This window comes from Drosophila biarmipes, chromosome 3L, assembly GCF_025231255.1.
Source record: "Drosophila biarmipes strain raj3 chromosome 3L, RU_DBia_V1.1, whole genome shotgun sequence".
NCBI lineage: Eukaryota > Metazoa > Arthropoda > Insecta > Diptera > Drosophilidae > Drosophila > Drosophila biarmipes.
This window is the reverse complement of record NC_066613.1, coordinates 18,217,310-18,229,835: the sequence shown is the minus strand read 5'-3', so window position 1 is coordinate 18,229,835 and position 12,526 is coordinate 18,217,310. Positions and strand designations below refer to the sequence as shown.

Here is a 12,526-nt window from a genome sequence, read left to right as displayed (position 1 = left end):
TATAAGAATTTAAAAAAAAAACTTCACAAAATTCCCTCTAAATTATAACACTTTTTCCTTTATATATCTTTTCAAAATTAGCTCAGAAACAAGAATTATTATTTTATGTAATGCTTCTAAAAAATGCCCTTTAAACACATTTTTAAAGTTCCTTAATTTTTATAAATTATCTCTCATACATCTCTTCTAAAAGAAGCCTAGAAACAATAGTTCATTTTTTAATATATCCATTTAATAATATAATATTTCTTCCTCCCTGGAAATGATAACTCTTTTGAGTATTACATTCCCTATTATATTCCATAAACAGTCCTTACAATAGACCCATCCCAGCTACCAAATCGAAGAAAGCGCAATCAATCCGCCCATTTTGGCCTCCCATCTCCCATCTCAGGACCTCAGCCATCTCGATATCTTCCTCAGCGACTGTCTTCCCCTGCCAAGCCATACCATTTTAACCCGTAAAATACACATTTCCTGGTGGTAGAAAATCCAGCAAATTGATTTTAGTGGGTGTTTACACAGAGCTTTAGAAGTACTTGCCGGGCGAACTTTTCACAATTTGCTTGCCAAAAACCCGGGGCCAAATCCAGCACACGCCCAGTGAGCGAGAGAGACGGGGCGCTGCCGAGCGAAAGAGACGGCAGACAGACAACACATTCGAGCCATAAAGGGCAAGTGGCAAAACCTCACAAATGGCAAATGGCAGCATTTAGTATGATTATCTGCACAGTGGGCTGGCGGGGGTGGTGGCGACTGGAGTACCAACAGAATCGGAGCAATATCCCCCGAATCCCGAACCCCCGAACCCCGGCTTTTCCCGGAGTCCCGGGAGTTACCATTTCCATCTCGGTCTCGAAGGGTAAATGCCACTTGGCAGCTAAACATTTGGGAGTGTACGGGTCCCCCTTTCAATTTTCCACGCGGGGTGGTTTCACAGGCGGCGGCAGGGGGTTTTCAAGAGGGGGAGGTCCACACTTGCTCACAGTGACTGGGTGGGTTTTCCTTTTTTTTGGTTGGTCTGGCCAGCATTTTATATGCCATTTCTTTTATTGCTTTAATATGTTAATAGCAGTTACTGCTCTTCAGGCTTTTGTTGTTCTCGTTTGTTGCTATTTTCTTCATCTGTCTCGGGGAATACACTTTATAAAAGGGGTCTATAAGTTTTTTTTAATATTTTAAATCAATTTTAACATATAACATATATATAAAATATACTATTTTTGAATTATTACTTAAAAAAATTTGTTTTAATATGTTTAAAAAAAAATTAGATAAAATTAGCTATAAGAGTGTTTAAAATTCGTATTATTAAATTTTAAAAAGTATCTTTAGAGATTTAAATGGTTTTTCTGTCTGAAGGTCTGAGCCTGGTGTCTGCTTTTTGCGAATCTGGGCAAAAAGGATTTTTGCACATTATCATCTTTTATTGCCATTATCATATCATCTGTGGGGGTTCGGTACCAACTCTTCGGCTCTAAGGATATTATTTCGGGTTCTGTTATGTAATGTGTGTAGTAAGTTCTTGAGATTTTCGTTAGTTGGGTAATTTTCCGTTTTAAATTTATGGCTTCGAGTGTGCCTTAAAAATTAGAAAGGCTTTTTGTTGTGATGTTGTATCAAGGGGGTAAATATTTTTGGGAGCTAAGAGATGGGAAAACAGATTGTGAATTTTTTAACATATTTCAGAGATGTTTAAATTATATAGAACGATCCAATAAAGTTTTATATTGTTTATTTAACCAAACTTTCCTTAACTAAAAGCCCAATGTAACAAGCACTTCATATGCCTGCTGGGACCTTTCCTGCTAAACTTCCTAAGTAAACACAAATCACCATTCGCACCTTCAATTGTTGTGGCTTTCTCGCCCAAAATTTGGCCCAAACGCCCTCAGGTATTTCAGCCAATTAGTGGCAAATAAAATAAATTCAATTTGGCGCACACACCCGCGGGAATGCCGAGGTTCAGTTGAGCGTATGTGTGAATAATGTGGCCCGGCGGCCCTGCCTCGGATCCCCGGAATACCTACGTATACCCCAGTGACCCCGGATAACCCCGCACCCGGCCCATCGGAGGCCTCGAATTAGCGCAAATGTTTCCAAGGGTTGATTAGGCAAATGTTCGTTAACTTTCGGCTGCACTTGTCGGGTTTTCAAACCTGGGGATTGGGAGATTGGGTGGAAAGGTAGGGCTAAGAACGGTTCTGGAACTGGGACTGGAATGCGCATTAATTATGCTAAACATTTTTAAATATTGTCCTCACGTGCATTCCCAACTCAGCGAAAAAGTCGCGGCTCTTGAGGATTCAGGCACTGGGAAAAAAAGTTATATATATTTTAGAAAAAAGGCTAAATGGTGAGAAAAATAAATAAATACATTTATAATTGTCTGTACTCTTTATAGTGATATTAATAAACTTGATATTGGTAAACTTTATAAATACATTTCTCCCGGTGTATGCCCTACATCTCCCTTGGCCTGACTCACTTTTGATTGGATCGAGTTTTGTTTAAGGACGAAACTTTTGCGCCCCTGACTTCCATTCCACATCCCTGGGGTTCGCTTGATTTCTCGCCCGTTCCGTCGGCTGGGCAATTATGCAAATTAGATTTAATACCTTTTAACACATTTAAGCGGATTACAATTTAATATTTCTCACATTGTTTGTCTACATTTGTTTGTTTGCCCCTTCTGGGCCCTGGGTAGAACATTTGTGCCAATAGGTGAGAGGATTGGCTTAGACGCGGGCACACATGGGTTAATTAGCGCTGACAACAGCAGCAGCAGTAACAACAACAAAGTTGATGACTCTTTTTGTACATTTTAATTGTGGCAATTAATGTGGCACAAGCTGGAAGAGATGGGGATAGCAGGAAGAAGTTCTACAAATTATTAGCAATTTGTTGCAAATGTTGATGGATAGATGGGCGGCCTTCAAGACCTGGGGCTGAAAGGGGTTAAAAATAAGGAAAAGGAGTAAATATTAGTATAGGTTTGACATGTTTATTTTAGGTTTAAGCAAGGACAGCTTTCTTTTTATTTGTATTTTATATATTATTAAAATTAAAATTAATTTAATTTCTTCGTACCTTTTAAAACATCATTAAATATTATAAATATATAATACAATAAATTAAATATGAAAAGATGTTGGCATAAAAATCAGATTCTTAATATTATTTCCCCTGGTAGGGAATAATATTCTACAAAGAACAATACCCATCAAAATCATTGATTGTTTCTTATAAACACTTCTCCACTTCCCAGATCCCTTTCCTCCCCTAAGTTTACCATATGATTATCTCCTACCCCACAGAACCCTCAACCTTTGGCGACAAATTTATCAATTCATTAATCAATTCATAACCCAATTGAGAATGGAATGCCGAGCTCGTGATACGCGACTAATACCATAATTTCCAGCGTGTTTACACAATCCATCTGGCTATATTCCAGCAAACCAAACAGATAGAGCGTCGGCCGGAGGAGGGGATTCGCTTTCGCTGCTGACGGGGGAGACGGTCGCGGAGCAAACACAAAATGTCCGAGAGCAATCAGGAATTTCCAACTTGGCTGCCATCAATCCATAAACGAAGCAAAGAAAATCCGTGCGTGCGTCCACTGAACAAACAAGGCAAAAGGACAGTGAAAAGGAGGCATTCGCGGGAGGAAAAAGATAGAAAAAGTATATTTTCGCGTTCTGAATTTCAATTTATTCAGACGCTTTGGGAAGCTGAAAAGGGATAAAATAAAAAGCACCTGAGATTTTTTAGCAGGCTCACCTATGAATAAAATATCAATCATAAATAATTATCGAAAATTTTTTTAAGTTTTCCTCCTTAATGATTTAAATTGTTTTCTTAAAAAATATATTAAAAAATATATTCTCTTTGTTGATTTAAAATGGTTATGTACTAAGAAACTATATTTTTTATGTGGTTTGCAATCTTTTTAAAAATTTTTTATTGATTTAAATTGGGTTTTTTATTAAAGAATTGTATCTTTCAAGTATATGGCAACTTTTATTTAATTTCTGTTTTCACTTAAAAAATATATTAGCTTAGAGTTGAAAAACTCCAGTCGAAATTGAATCTCAGAACTCTCCCGCCATAAAGTCAATGTCCTGGCAGTGCCAAAATGATTCCGATTTAATCGTTAGGAAATTTTTGCGACAGCCCGAACAATTCCTCTATCAGAGCTAATTGCTCCGGGCATTAGGCGGAAAATCGTAAGAGGAGAGGGGAGGGATAGGAAAATCGAGAACGAGACGGGACGATTTGTAAAGGAAAATTGTCACCATATGCGTCAACACGCAATAATTCACCAGAAAGAATAATCCAAACAATTGACCAGACTCCGACCCATTTCCTCCCCTCCCTAATGGCGAGGGTGTGTCCCTCGCCTACGCCCCTGCCTCTGGATTTTCCTCCGCCTGCAGCAAGTGCCACCCCCACCCCCCGGCGGCCCCCTGCAACGCTCTTTTGGTGTTTTGGTGCTAATTGAATTCATTGCTGCGTTGATCAAGTGCTGCCAAACAACAACAAATCATCCCCAGAGGCTAATGATACCGAACGACTGAAGCCAAACTCAACTTCCAGGAGTGGGGGGCGGGCCGCCATGGGTTGAGGGGTGGCCAAGAGAGGGTTGCTCGTCTGGTTTGCGGACCAACTGCGGGCTCCGTTTCCGCATTCGTCCGCCTATATCTCCCTGTTGCTGTTAATGCTCTGCGTTAAATGAAATTAGAAAACCTTATGTTGAGTTAATTAGCAAATTTTACGGGGCAATGAGGGGAGAAAGTGCTTTGCAGGTGGGGGAGGAGAGGGTTTTGAGGCCTTATATATTTCAAGAGAGTTTCAAGAAGTGGATTTCCGGGCTTAACAAAATATTTGAGAAAAATGTGTGCCTAAATGTGATATTTAAGGATACAAAAATGGTTAGAAAATATATTTATAACATGATATTATACGATTTCAAATTTTATTAAAATTCAAAAAACATCTTTCATTATAACCAACCATTAACTAATCAATATACCTTAATATTAATACAATTAAATTGATAACTGAGTAAAATGGCTCAAGCAAATAGGTCTAGCTCCATTTTCCACCTTAAAAAGATATTATTTTATTAAATTGTTGAGTAATAACAATAAAACATTGACAAGAAATTTTAAAATTAGTTCCCTTTTTGTATCCTTTGCAACAAAAAATGTCCATTCTATAAAATATTTAGAATATCTAAAAAAAGCCCAAAAGACGTCTGGTTCTAATGACGGAACCAAATGGCTGGAAAATCACCATATTTGCTTTGCAGACCATCAGTTATAGTTGCTCGATGTGCGCATATGCATCTCCCCCATCAATTAGAAAGGATTTGCCCAGCGCGGCAGCAATTAAAAACGGAATGCCGCCCATCAATTGTGATACCAATCGAAGCCAATCAATAGGGCACCACAGCCTCCTGACCCTCGCATCCTTCCTCCTGTTGTCCCGATTCCCACTACCCGATCCCCCGCTCAGCTGACAGAGTAAACAGCCATTAGCTAGCTGGCTAACGAGCAATAACCGCTTATACACCCCAACCCCGAGTGCGATCCCCAGACAAATGCAAATTTGACAATAATAAAATCCAACATATGACAATAATCGCACATATTTGACAATAAAATCGAGAATCGAGGGAATTTCGATTGAATATTAGCGTAAAAGTTCGCCGAATGCGAGTCTAGAAATTAGGGGGTGGGCAGTGGTGCGCGCTAAATCAGTAAAGCAAACATCACATATAACAAAATTAAGCATAAAATGTGATCATCTGTGTTGACATGAAGATCAAATGGGAACCCGGGACTAGAACTATGAAAGCCGTTCAGCCCGGGAGGGTAGTCCTGCACTGGGAAAAATATATTGGAAAAATTAGGGCTGTAGTTGCATTTTCTAGTATAGATATTCTTAAACAAAAAATAATGTTGTAAGCCAAATTGTGGCAGAAAAACGTAAAATAATTAATAAAATAAATTATACATTTTTCAATTTTAAGATATAAACATTATCTAACGAGATAATTTTGTTATTAAGTGGATTATTGTTTTGTCCAAACTAATTATCATATATAACAAAAACCACAAATATATGTGAATGTATTTTTAGTTATAATATGAGTTACATATTAAAAATAATACCTAAAATGTAAAATATAAAATATTAAACAAAATTGAAATAGTGTTGCTCAAAATGTAAGTCAGAAATCTTAATCCTTGCTTCGGTTGTGTAAGCCTCTTTTCTATCTCTATCAACTACTGTTTTCTCTCAGTGCAGCTGATGACGTTGCCCAACAGGGGATAACCAAATTGTAACACCAGCAACAAAGGCAACAAAGTCAGGCAGGGAGGGGAGGAGTTCCGATCCGGGAAACCGGAAGGGGGAAGTGAACCCTCAATTCAATCGGCGATTTTCTGGGTGTGTGCCTTCCTCAACCCAACGCTTGTGTGTTTATAGAAATTATAACTCGCATTTAATTTGCAACAGATGCGACAATCAGCAGCGGGCATCCCGAAGGACCTCGAACAGCATCCGGGACCAGGCCAGCCATCCCAAAAGCAATTCCAGTTCTACGGTTTGATCTTTGTCACCCTTTTATTTCCATTCATTGAAGTTCTCCTGCTGCAAATTACCCGCTAATAGCTCAATGAATTGAAATTAGGGAGAAATCGTTGCCCCTGCCCTCTGCATTGTGCTCTGGTTCAACACATTTGGCCACTTCAAGGCAAATCAAAATAAAGCGCAGCATCAGCAACCGCAGCCCAGGGTGCACCGTGGGTTAAGGTTAGGGGAGAAAGGTTCCCAGAGTTCAGTGAGTCCTATAATGGTTTGAACTGAAGATGCGAGACAGGAGTAGTTTAAATATAAAAAATATGTTTAAAGGTTTTTTGTTTGATTATGTTGTGATGTAAAATAAAGCATAAATCAGTTCCAAAGTTATACTCTAATATTAATATTTATAAACATTATAGTGAGCCTCTCTAATATCTTTACCCTTCTTAACCCACTGTGTCACACATCCTCTCCTATAGAAATGTGTGGTTCCTCCATTTATTTAGACAAAAATGCGCTACGTGTCAGGGGCAACCAGAAGAGCGAAATGAATTTTTATTAGCCCATCAGAAAACAAGAAACTGCTGCATAATAACAACAATACGGGCAGCAACAGCAACAGATCAAACAACCAATAATAACAATATAAAGCATACTTCGAGGCAAACCAACAGCCACGACGAAACCCGTAAAGTCCGTCCGTATGCGCATCTATGAGATACTCGAGAATTACGTGATAAAGTGGACGGACGAGTTCTCTTCACAAGAATGGAAATGGGTTCGGGCATGGGAAATGCAATCGAAAGTGCTCAGGAGAGAACAATTCCGAATGCGTTCACACTTTATGTCATCTTCTGTGAAGGAGGATCGTAATAAAGGCAATTGTCATCACACCATCCACACAGTAATTAATGAAATAACATTTAAAGTGATTTAAGAATTGATTTACTTCGTAACATTGTCGTTCTATACAATTTTTCAAAGTTAGGATAAGATGTAATGGGTACTTTTATGGAAGATTTATGTCTATACTAACTTCCGACTGTAGCTATTCCAACCACTATTTATAGAGAACAATTTAAGATATACCAATATATATCCCAAAAAAAAAATAAACCCTCGGAAATCTCTAGATAGCTGATCCCAGTTGAACTGAGTTCAAGGCGTTATCAAAAACTGGGAGTTCCTCAATCCGTTTGCTCTATTTCGTATCGCTTGATAATAATTCTTTATACGGGTCGTCTTCGGGCGGAAATTGAAGCTCACCATGATTTTTTCAATTTGCCCTACACGCTCACCAAGGAAACAAATCGAAATCGAATCAACAACCGCAACTCGAAAGTGCTTTCGTTGTTCGCCTTAAGTTGGCTACATTTTAATTAGCGAAATAATTCTGAAGTGATACTATAAATTTAGTCATAATTATTGTCTCAGCAATTAACTCGATTATCTGCGCACATTTTGATTTATTTGCACGATAAGCTTTATCGCAAGGGCCCTCGGATTGTCGAGAAATTGAGTAGAATTTTGATTGGGAAGTATATGTGGCTAATGGCTCTTTCCTTATGGCCGTCGTGTATTTATAAATTTGAGACCACAGACAGCTCTCGAAGCCGGCCAGATTAGATATTCCCCTGAATATATATTATATATATTTATACTTGTTTTCCCCTATCGATTTTCCGTTCCGTCCTATAAATTATTTCGGTGGTCATATCATTTTTCAGCTCTCCTTTGGTTTTAATTAGTTTATGGCTCTAACATTGATTATTTATAAGATATGACATTCGTTGAATGCCTTTTCGTATTACGCAGAAACCGAGCAATACGAAAATATTTAATACTATTTTCTGTACTCCATATCTTACCTGAACTTCAATTGTATAATTCATTTCTGGTTATTTTTTCATCGTTTATTTTTTCATTTTTGATTTCGAAAATAAAATCCATACAATTAACTAAATCAATCGCAATGCGGTATTATACATACATTGTTGTAGTGGCTTTTCAATGGCTTTTGTTGATGTTGTCAATATTAAATACTACAATTACATAATTACAATTATTTACACAAATTACACAAGCAAATTACGCATTACCAACTAAACTAATCGCATTTAATGTAATTTATTTACTTAAGCATTACTCGCATATTTATGCTGATTTTGTTATTTATTTGCGTGTTCCTATTCAGATTTATGTTTATGTACAAATAGGGGCTAGGTTGGGGGCTAATGAATTTAATTTATATTTCTTGTTTACATATATCACACAGGGCCCGATGGCTGGGGCACAAAATAAAAGTAATAACAAATCGAAACCAGGGGGAAAAACCCAAGAAAGATTTCAACCGATTGCGCAAATGAAACTGGGGCACGAAAACAGGGTGTCTCGATTGGATGGTGGGACGGCGGTTTGATCGCGGCATGACTAGATTGGAGAGTGCTTTCCAGCTGCTCCCCCAGCTGCTGCTCCAGCTGCTCCTCCTTAATCCTGCTCCTCCTAACTGGCTGCACTGGGGGTCTGTTGCTGCTGCTGCTGTTGGTTGGCCTTGGCCCGCTCCTTGGCCTCCTGCTGGGCCTTCTTGGAGCGCTTCCACTTCATCCGGCGGTTCTGGAACCAGATCTTCACCTGCGTCTCGGACAGCATCAGTCCGCTGGCCACCTCGAATCGCTTGGGCCGACTCAGATACTTGTTCTGCTTGAACTGCTTCTCCAACTCCAGGAGCTGCTGGGACGTGAAGGCGGTTCGTGGTCTCCGCGTCTTGCCCAGGATCGCATGATGCGGGTAGGCGGCCAGTTCCGGGATGCGATGGTGCAGCATGCCTGCGCGGGCCAGGAACTCGAACTGCAGCTGTGAGGGCATGAAGTTGTGACCCATGGGTATCTGTAAAAAGAGAGATATATAATTAAATTGCGGTTGAGATACAAGATGTATGAAGATACTTCTTAGATAATTAAATAATTAAATTAATGCCAATTAAATTTATTACTCGTTTCATGATATAACTAAAATGATGATTTAAGTATTTAAAGATTTTAAAAACTTTATCTGAGTTGGATATATGTATTTTATGCGATTATATTTGATATATATATTATCTTCGATCACTCTATTGATCCCAAATAAATGGCAATACTGTTTAGTAACTTCTTAGCTTACCGGAATGGGTTTGCCAGAGGGATCCAGAGGCCTGTGGAAGGCGGAGCCACCCTGCGCCAGGAGCTGATACGGGTGACCGCCCGCGTAGAGTGGGAAGTCCTGGGGCCTGATGGGACTGTGCGGCGGAATGGGCTTCTTGAACTCGTCGTGGAAGTCGGACATGCGCATGGACAGGTGCTGGGGATGCATTCCCCCGTGGGGCTGCTGATCCTCGCAGCCGGGACTGATGGGCGGACTAGAGCGATGCGACGAACTCGGCGACTCGGATCTGCAGGAAATGCATACAAGGAAAAACACTTTATAAGACACCCTCCATTGAGTATTATCTAACCAGTCGGTGACAATAGAAATTACGCGACACAGTTCGAAAACAATTAATATTACCACCTCCCTTTGTCTAATTTGTTTGCTTGCGAACACAATTCGCACTTGAAACTAGCCACTCACACACATGGCGTATACGTAATCGCCGTGGCTGATGACCAAACTGGAATTGACCAATTGAAGGCTTTTTTCCTGCCATGTTTTCGAGTGCCAGCAAAGCTGCTTTGGGGCTTCATGGGGGCTTCGCTTTGGCTTTCGGAACGGTTTCCGCCGAGTGCCTCGGTTTTGTTTGGTAGCCAGCCAAGGGATTACCACCAGAAGTTGAGGGATTCTTGGTAAGAGCTCGAGTTTTAGTTGGAATTGCTTTTTAATTCTCTGATGCAAATGAGTAATGGCTGGGTACTTAGTATATATTTGAATTGATGGGTACTTTTATTATCAACCTACTGTCCTTTAGGAATTGTGGCAAGAAATACATAACTTGTTATTTGTAAATGGTATTTTCTGTTTTTTCAGCATCATTTTTGTTAAATGAATATTTTCAGTACCGGTAGAGGTATTAAAAACTTAAAGTATTTGATTGTAACTAAAGAAGTGTATAGCTTTTATTTAATTAAATTATTTGATTGAATTTTGATTAATTTTTTAATAAAGTTATTGTTGAACTAAGTAAAATGTATATTGAATTATTAATATATATATTTTATTTATTTATTAATATAAAAATGAATTGCATTTTTTAATTCAAATTAAAAGAACATTTAGAACACAAAATAATTGATGAAAATGCATTTTTATTGCTTTCCAGCCTTTAAAATCAGAGGGATGTTAAACTAAACTACTAATTTTTTGTAAGAAGATTTCTTCAGAAAGGTGTGTAAAACACGCTGTTAAAAGGGATTTCTTTGATATATTTTCATTGCGTTTGGTCTTAATTAAAGAAAGCTGCAAAACTTTTGCAAAATATATCCAATATCCCCTATAGATACTTTTTTCTTTTCCAACGCCCTGATATTTGTTTGAATTTTAATCACCAAAGTTACTTTACTCACCTCGACATGCCGTCGGGACTGGGAGAGTCGTACTCCCTGGAGTCCCGGATGCGCTGCAGGGCCTCCTGCTCGCTGATCCCGCCGGCGGCCGAGGCAGCCGCCTGGGCAGCGGCCGCCGCATTGGAGGCGGTCACGAAGGCGTGGTTGAGTTCCGCCTGGTCCCGGGCGTAGTGCAGGGCGGCCAGGCGATCGTCCACAATGATGGGCTGCGGCTCGCCCGTCTGGTGCTGGCTTTTGGCCAGCAGGGCGTCGATGCAGAACGACTTCTTGGGCTGACTTTGGGCGGGCGGCAGGAGAGTGGTGGTGGCCAAGCCGGCTCCACTGTGGCTCAGGTGATGGCCAGCGGGTTGCGGCGAGCCGGACGGCGGTGCAGCTGCTCCAGTGGCTGGTGGTGGTGGTGGTGGTGCAGTGCCAGGAGCAGGTGCTCCTCCCGGCATCATCAGGGGAATTCGTGGCAGGGGATAGGCGCCCAGGGCGGGATGTGGATGTGGCACATGGTGTGGTGGCGGGAAGCCCTCGACATATAGCCGCGGATGTGGTGGTGGCGGCGGAGGACCAGCACCCACCGGCAGTGGAGCCACCAGCAGAGGCATCTGTGCGCCTTGACCGCTATCCGTTTGACTGGTATCCTGAACACCACCGCCGGGACTCAGGGCTGGAGCGTAGGCGCTCAGTGGCGATCCTGTGGTGGCCGCCGAGTGTGTGGGACTGGCCGCCGGCGGGCTGGGGGTTATCTGCGATCTGGGCGACAAGGTGGAGTGGTTGCTGCCCTGATCGTAGTCCTGGGCAGGTGGCGAGGATCGCTGGTGGCCGCGCTGGTGGTGCAGACTGCTGCTGTGGTGCTGGATGTGGCTCAGAAGCAGTTGCGACGGCATCGAGGCGTTATTACTGGCGGTCAGCGGCGGTGGAGGCGGCTGTTGCGACACTTGGGCACTGGACATGCTTCACTGGGGCCACCGAGTTTAGTCTATATTTCTTTTTGGGTTTATTTATTTATGTTTCAGTGAACCTTAGACTCCCAAACACTCTCTCAAACACGTTTCGAAAACGGCTCTTTCGAACGCGTACGCACGCGAGTTTCCAGATACTTTCTACGAAGCGAACTCGACGAGCGCTCATCAACGACTGTGCGCTGTGGGCCGCCCAGCGTGGTGTCATATACGCGATACGACTCGGAGTACCGAATACCAAGTACCAGTATAAAGCACCACCGGAACCATTCGTACCGCTCTCTGCGCTGGTCTCTGCCCCTCTCTGTCGCTCTCCGCAAAGCCGCTTTCAAGATGGAGTATCTGCCGGCTGTAGCCCCTGAAGCGGAACAGAGATGGCCTCATAGCGAGGGGCGTGGCCAAGCGGCCCAAAATGTCCATGAGGGGGCGGGACTTGGCCTCGGCAAA

General features: G+C 41.4%; 1 protein-coding gene across 1 annotated transcript; it reads right to left on the bottom strand.

Annotated features, from left to right (window-relative positions):
- Positions 1 to 8,571: 8,571 nt before the first annotated feature.
- On the bottom strand, positions 8,572 to 12,237 carry LOC108035703 (trithorax group protein osa). The gene is made up of 3 exons (XM_017111425.3): positions 11,130 to 12,237; positions 9,754 to 10,021; positions 8,572 to 9,477 (listed from the first exon to the last, which is right to left on the bottom strand). The coding sequence occupies exons 1-3, from the start codon at positions 12,068 to 12,070 to the stop codon at positions 9,094 to 9,096; spliced, it is 1,593 nt and encodes a 530-aa protein (XP_016966914.1). The 5' UTR covers positions 12,071 to 12,237; the 3' UTR covers positions 8,572 to 9,093.
- Positions 12,238 to 12,526: the final 289 nt, after the last annotated feature.

Bases quoted from the DNA above. Each gene is read 5' to 3' on its own strand.
- LOC108035703 (XM_017111425.3), bottom strand. From the start codon at position 12,070: ATGTCCAGTGCCCAAGTGTCGCAACAGCCGCCTCCACCGCCGCTGACC. The intron at 10,022-11,129 runs GTGAGTAAAGTA...CATTTCCTGCAG, and splicing joins AGTCCCGACGGCATGTCGAG to ATCCGAGTCGCCGAGTTCGT. The intron at 9,478-9,753 runs GTAAGCTAAGAA...CTCTTTTTACAG, and splicing joins CCTCTGGCAAACCCATTCCG to ATACCCATGGGTCACAACTT.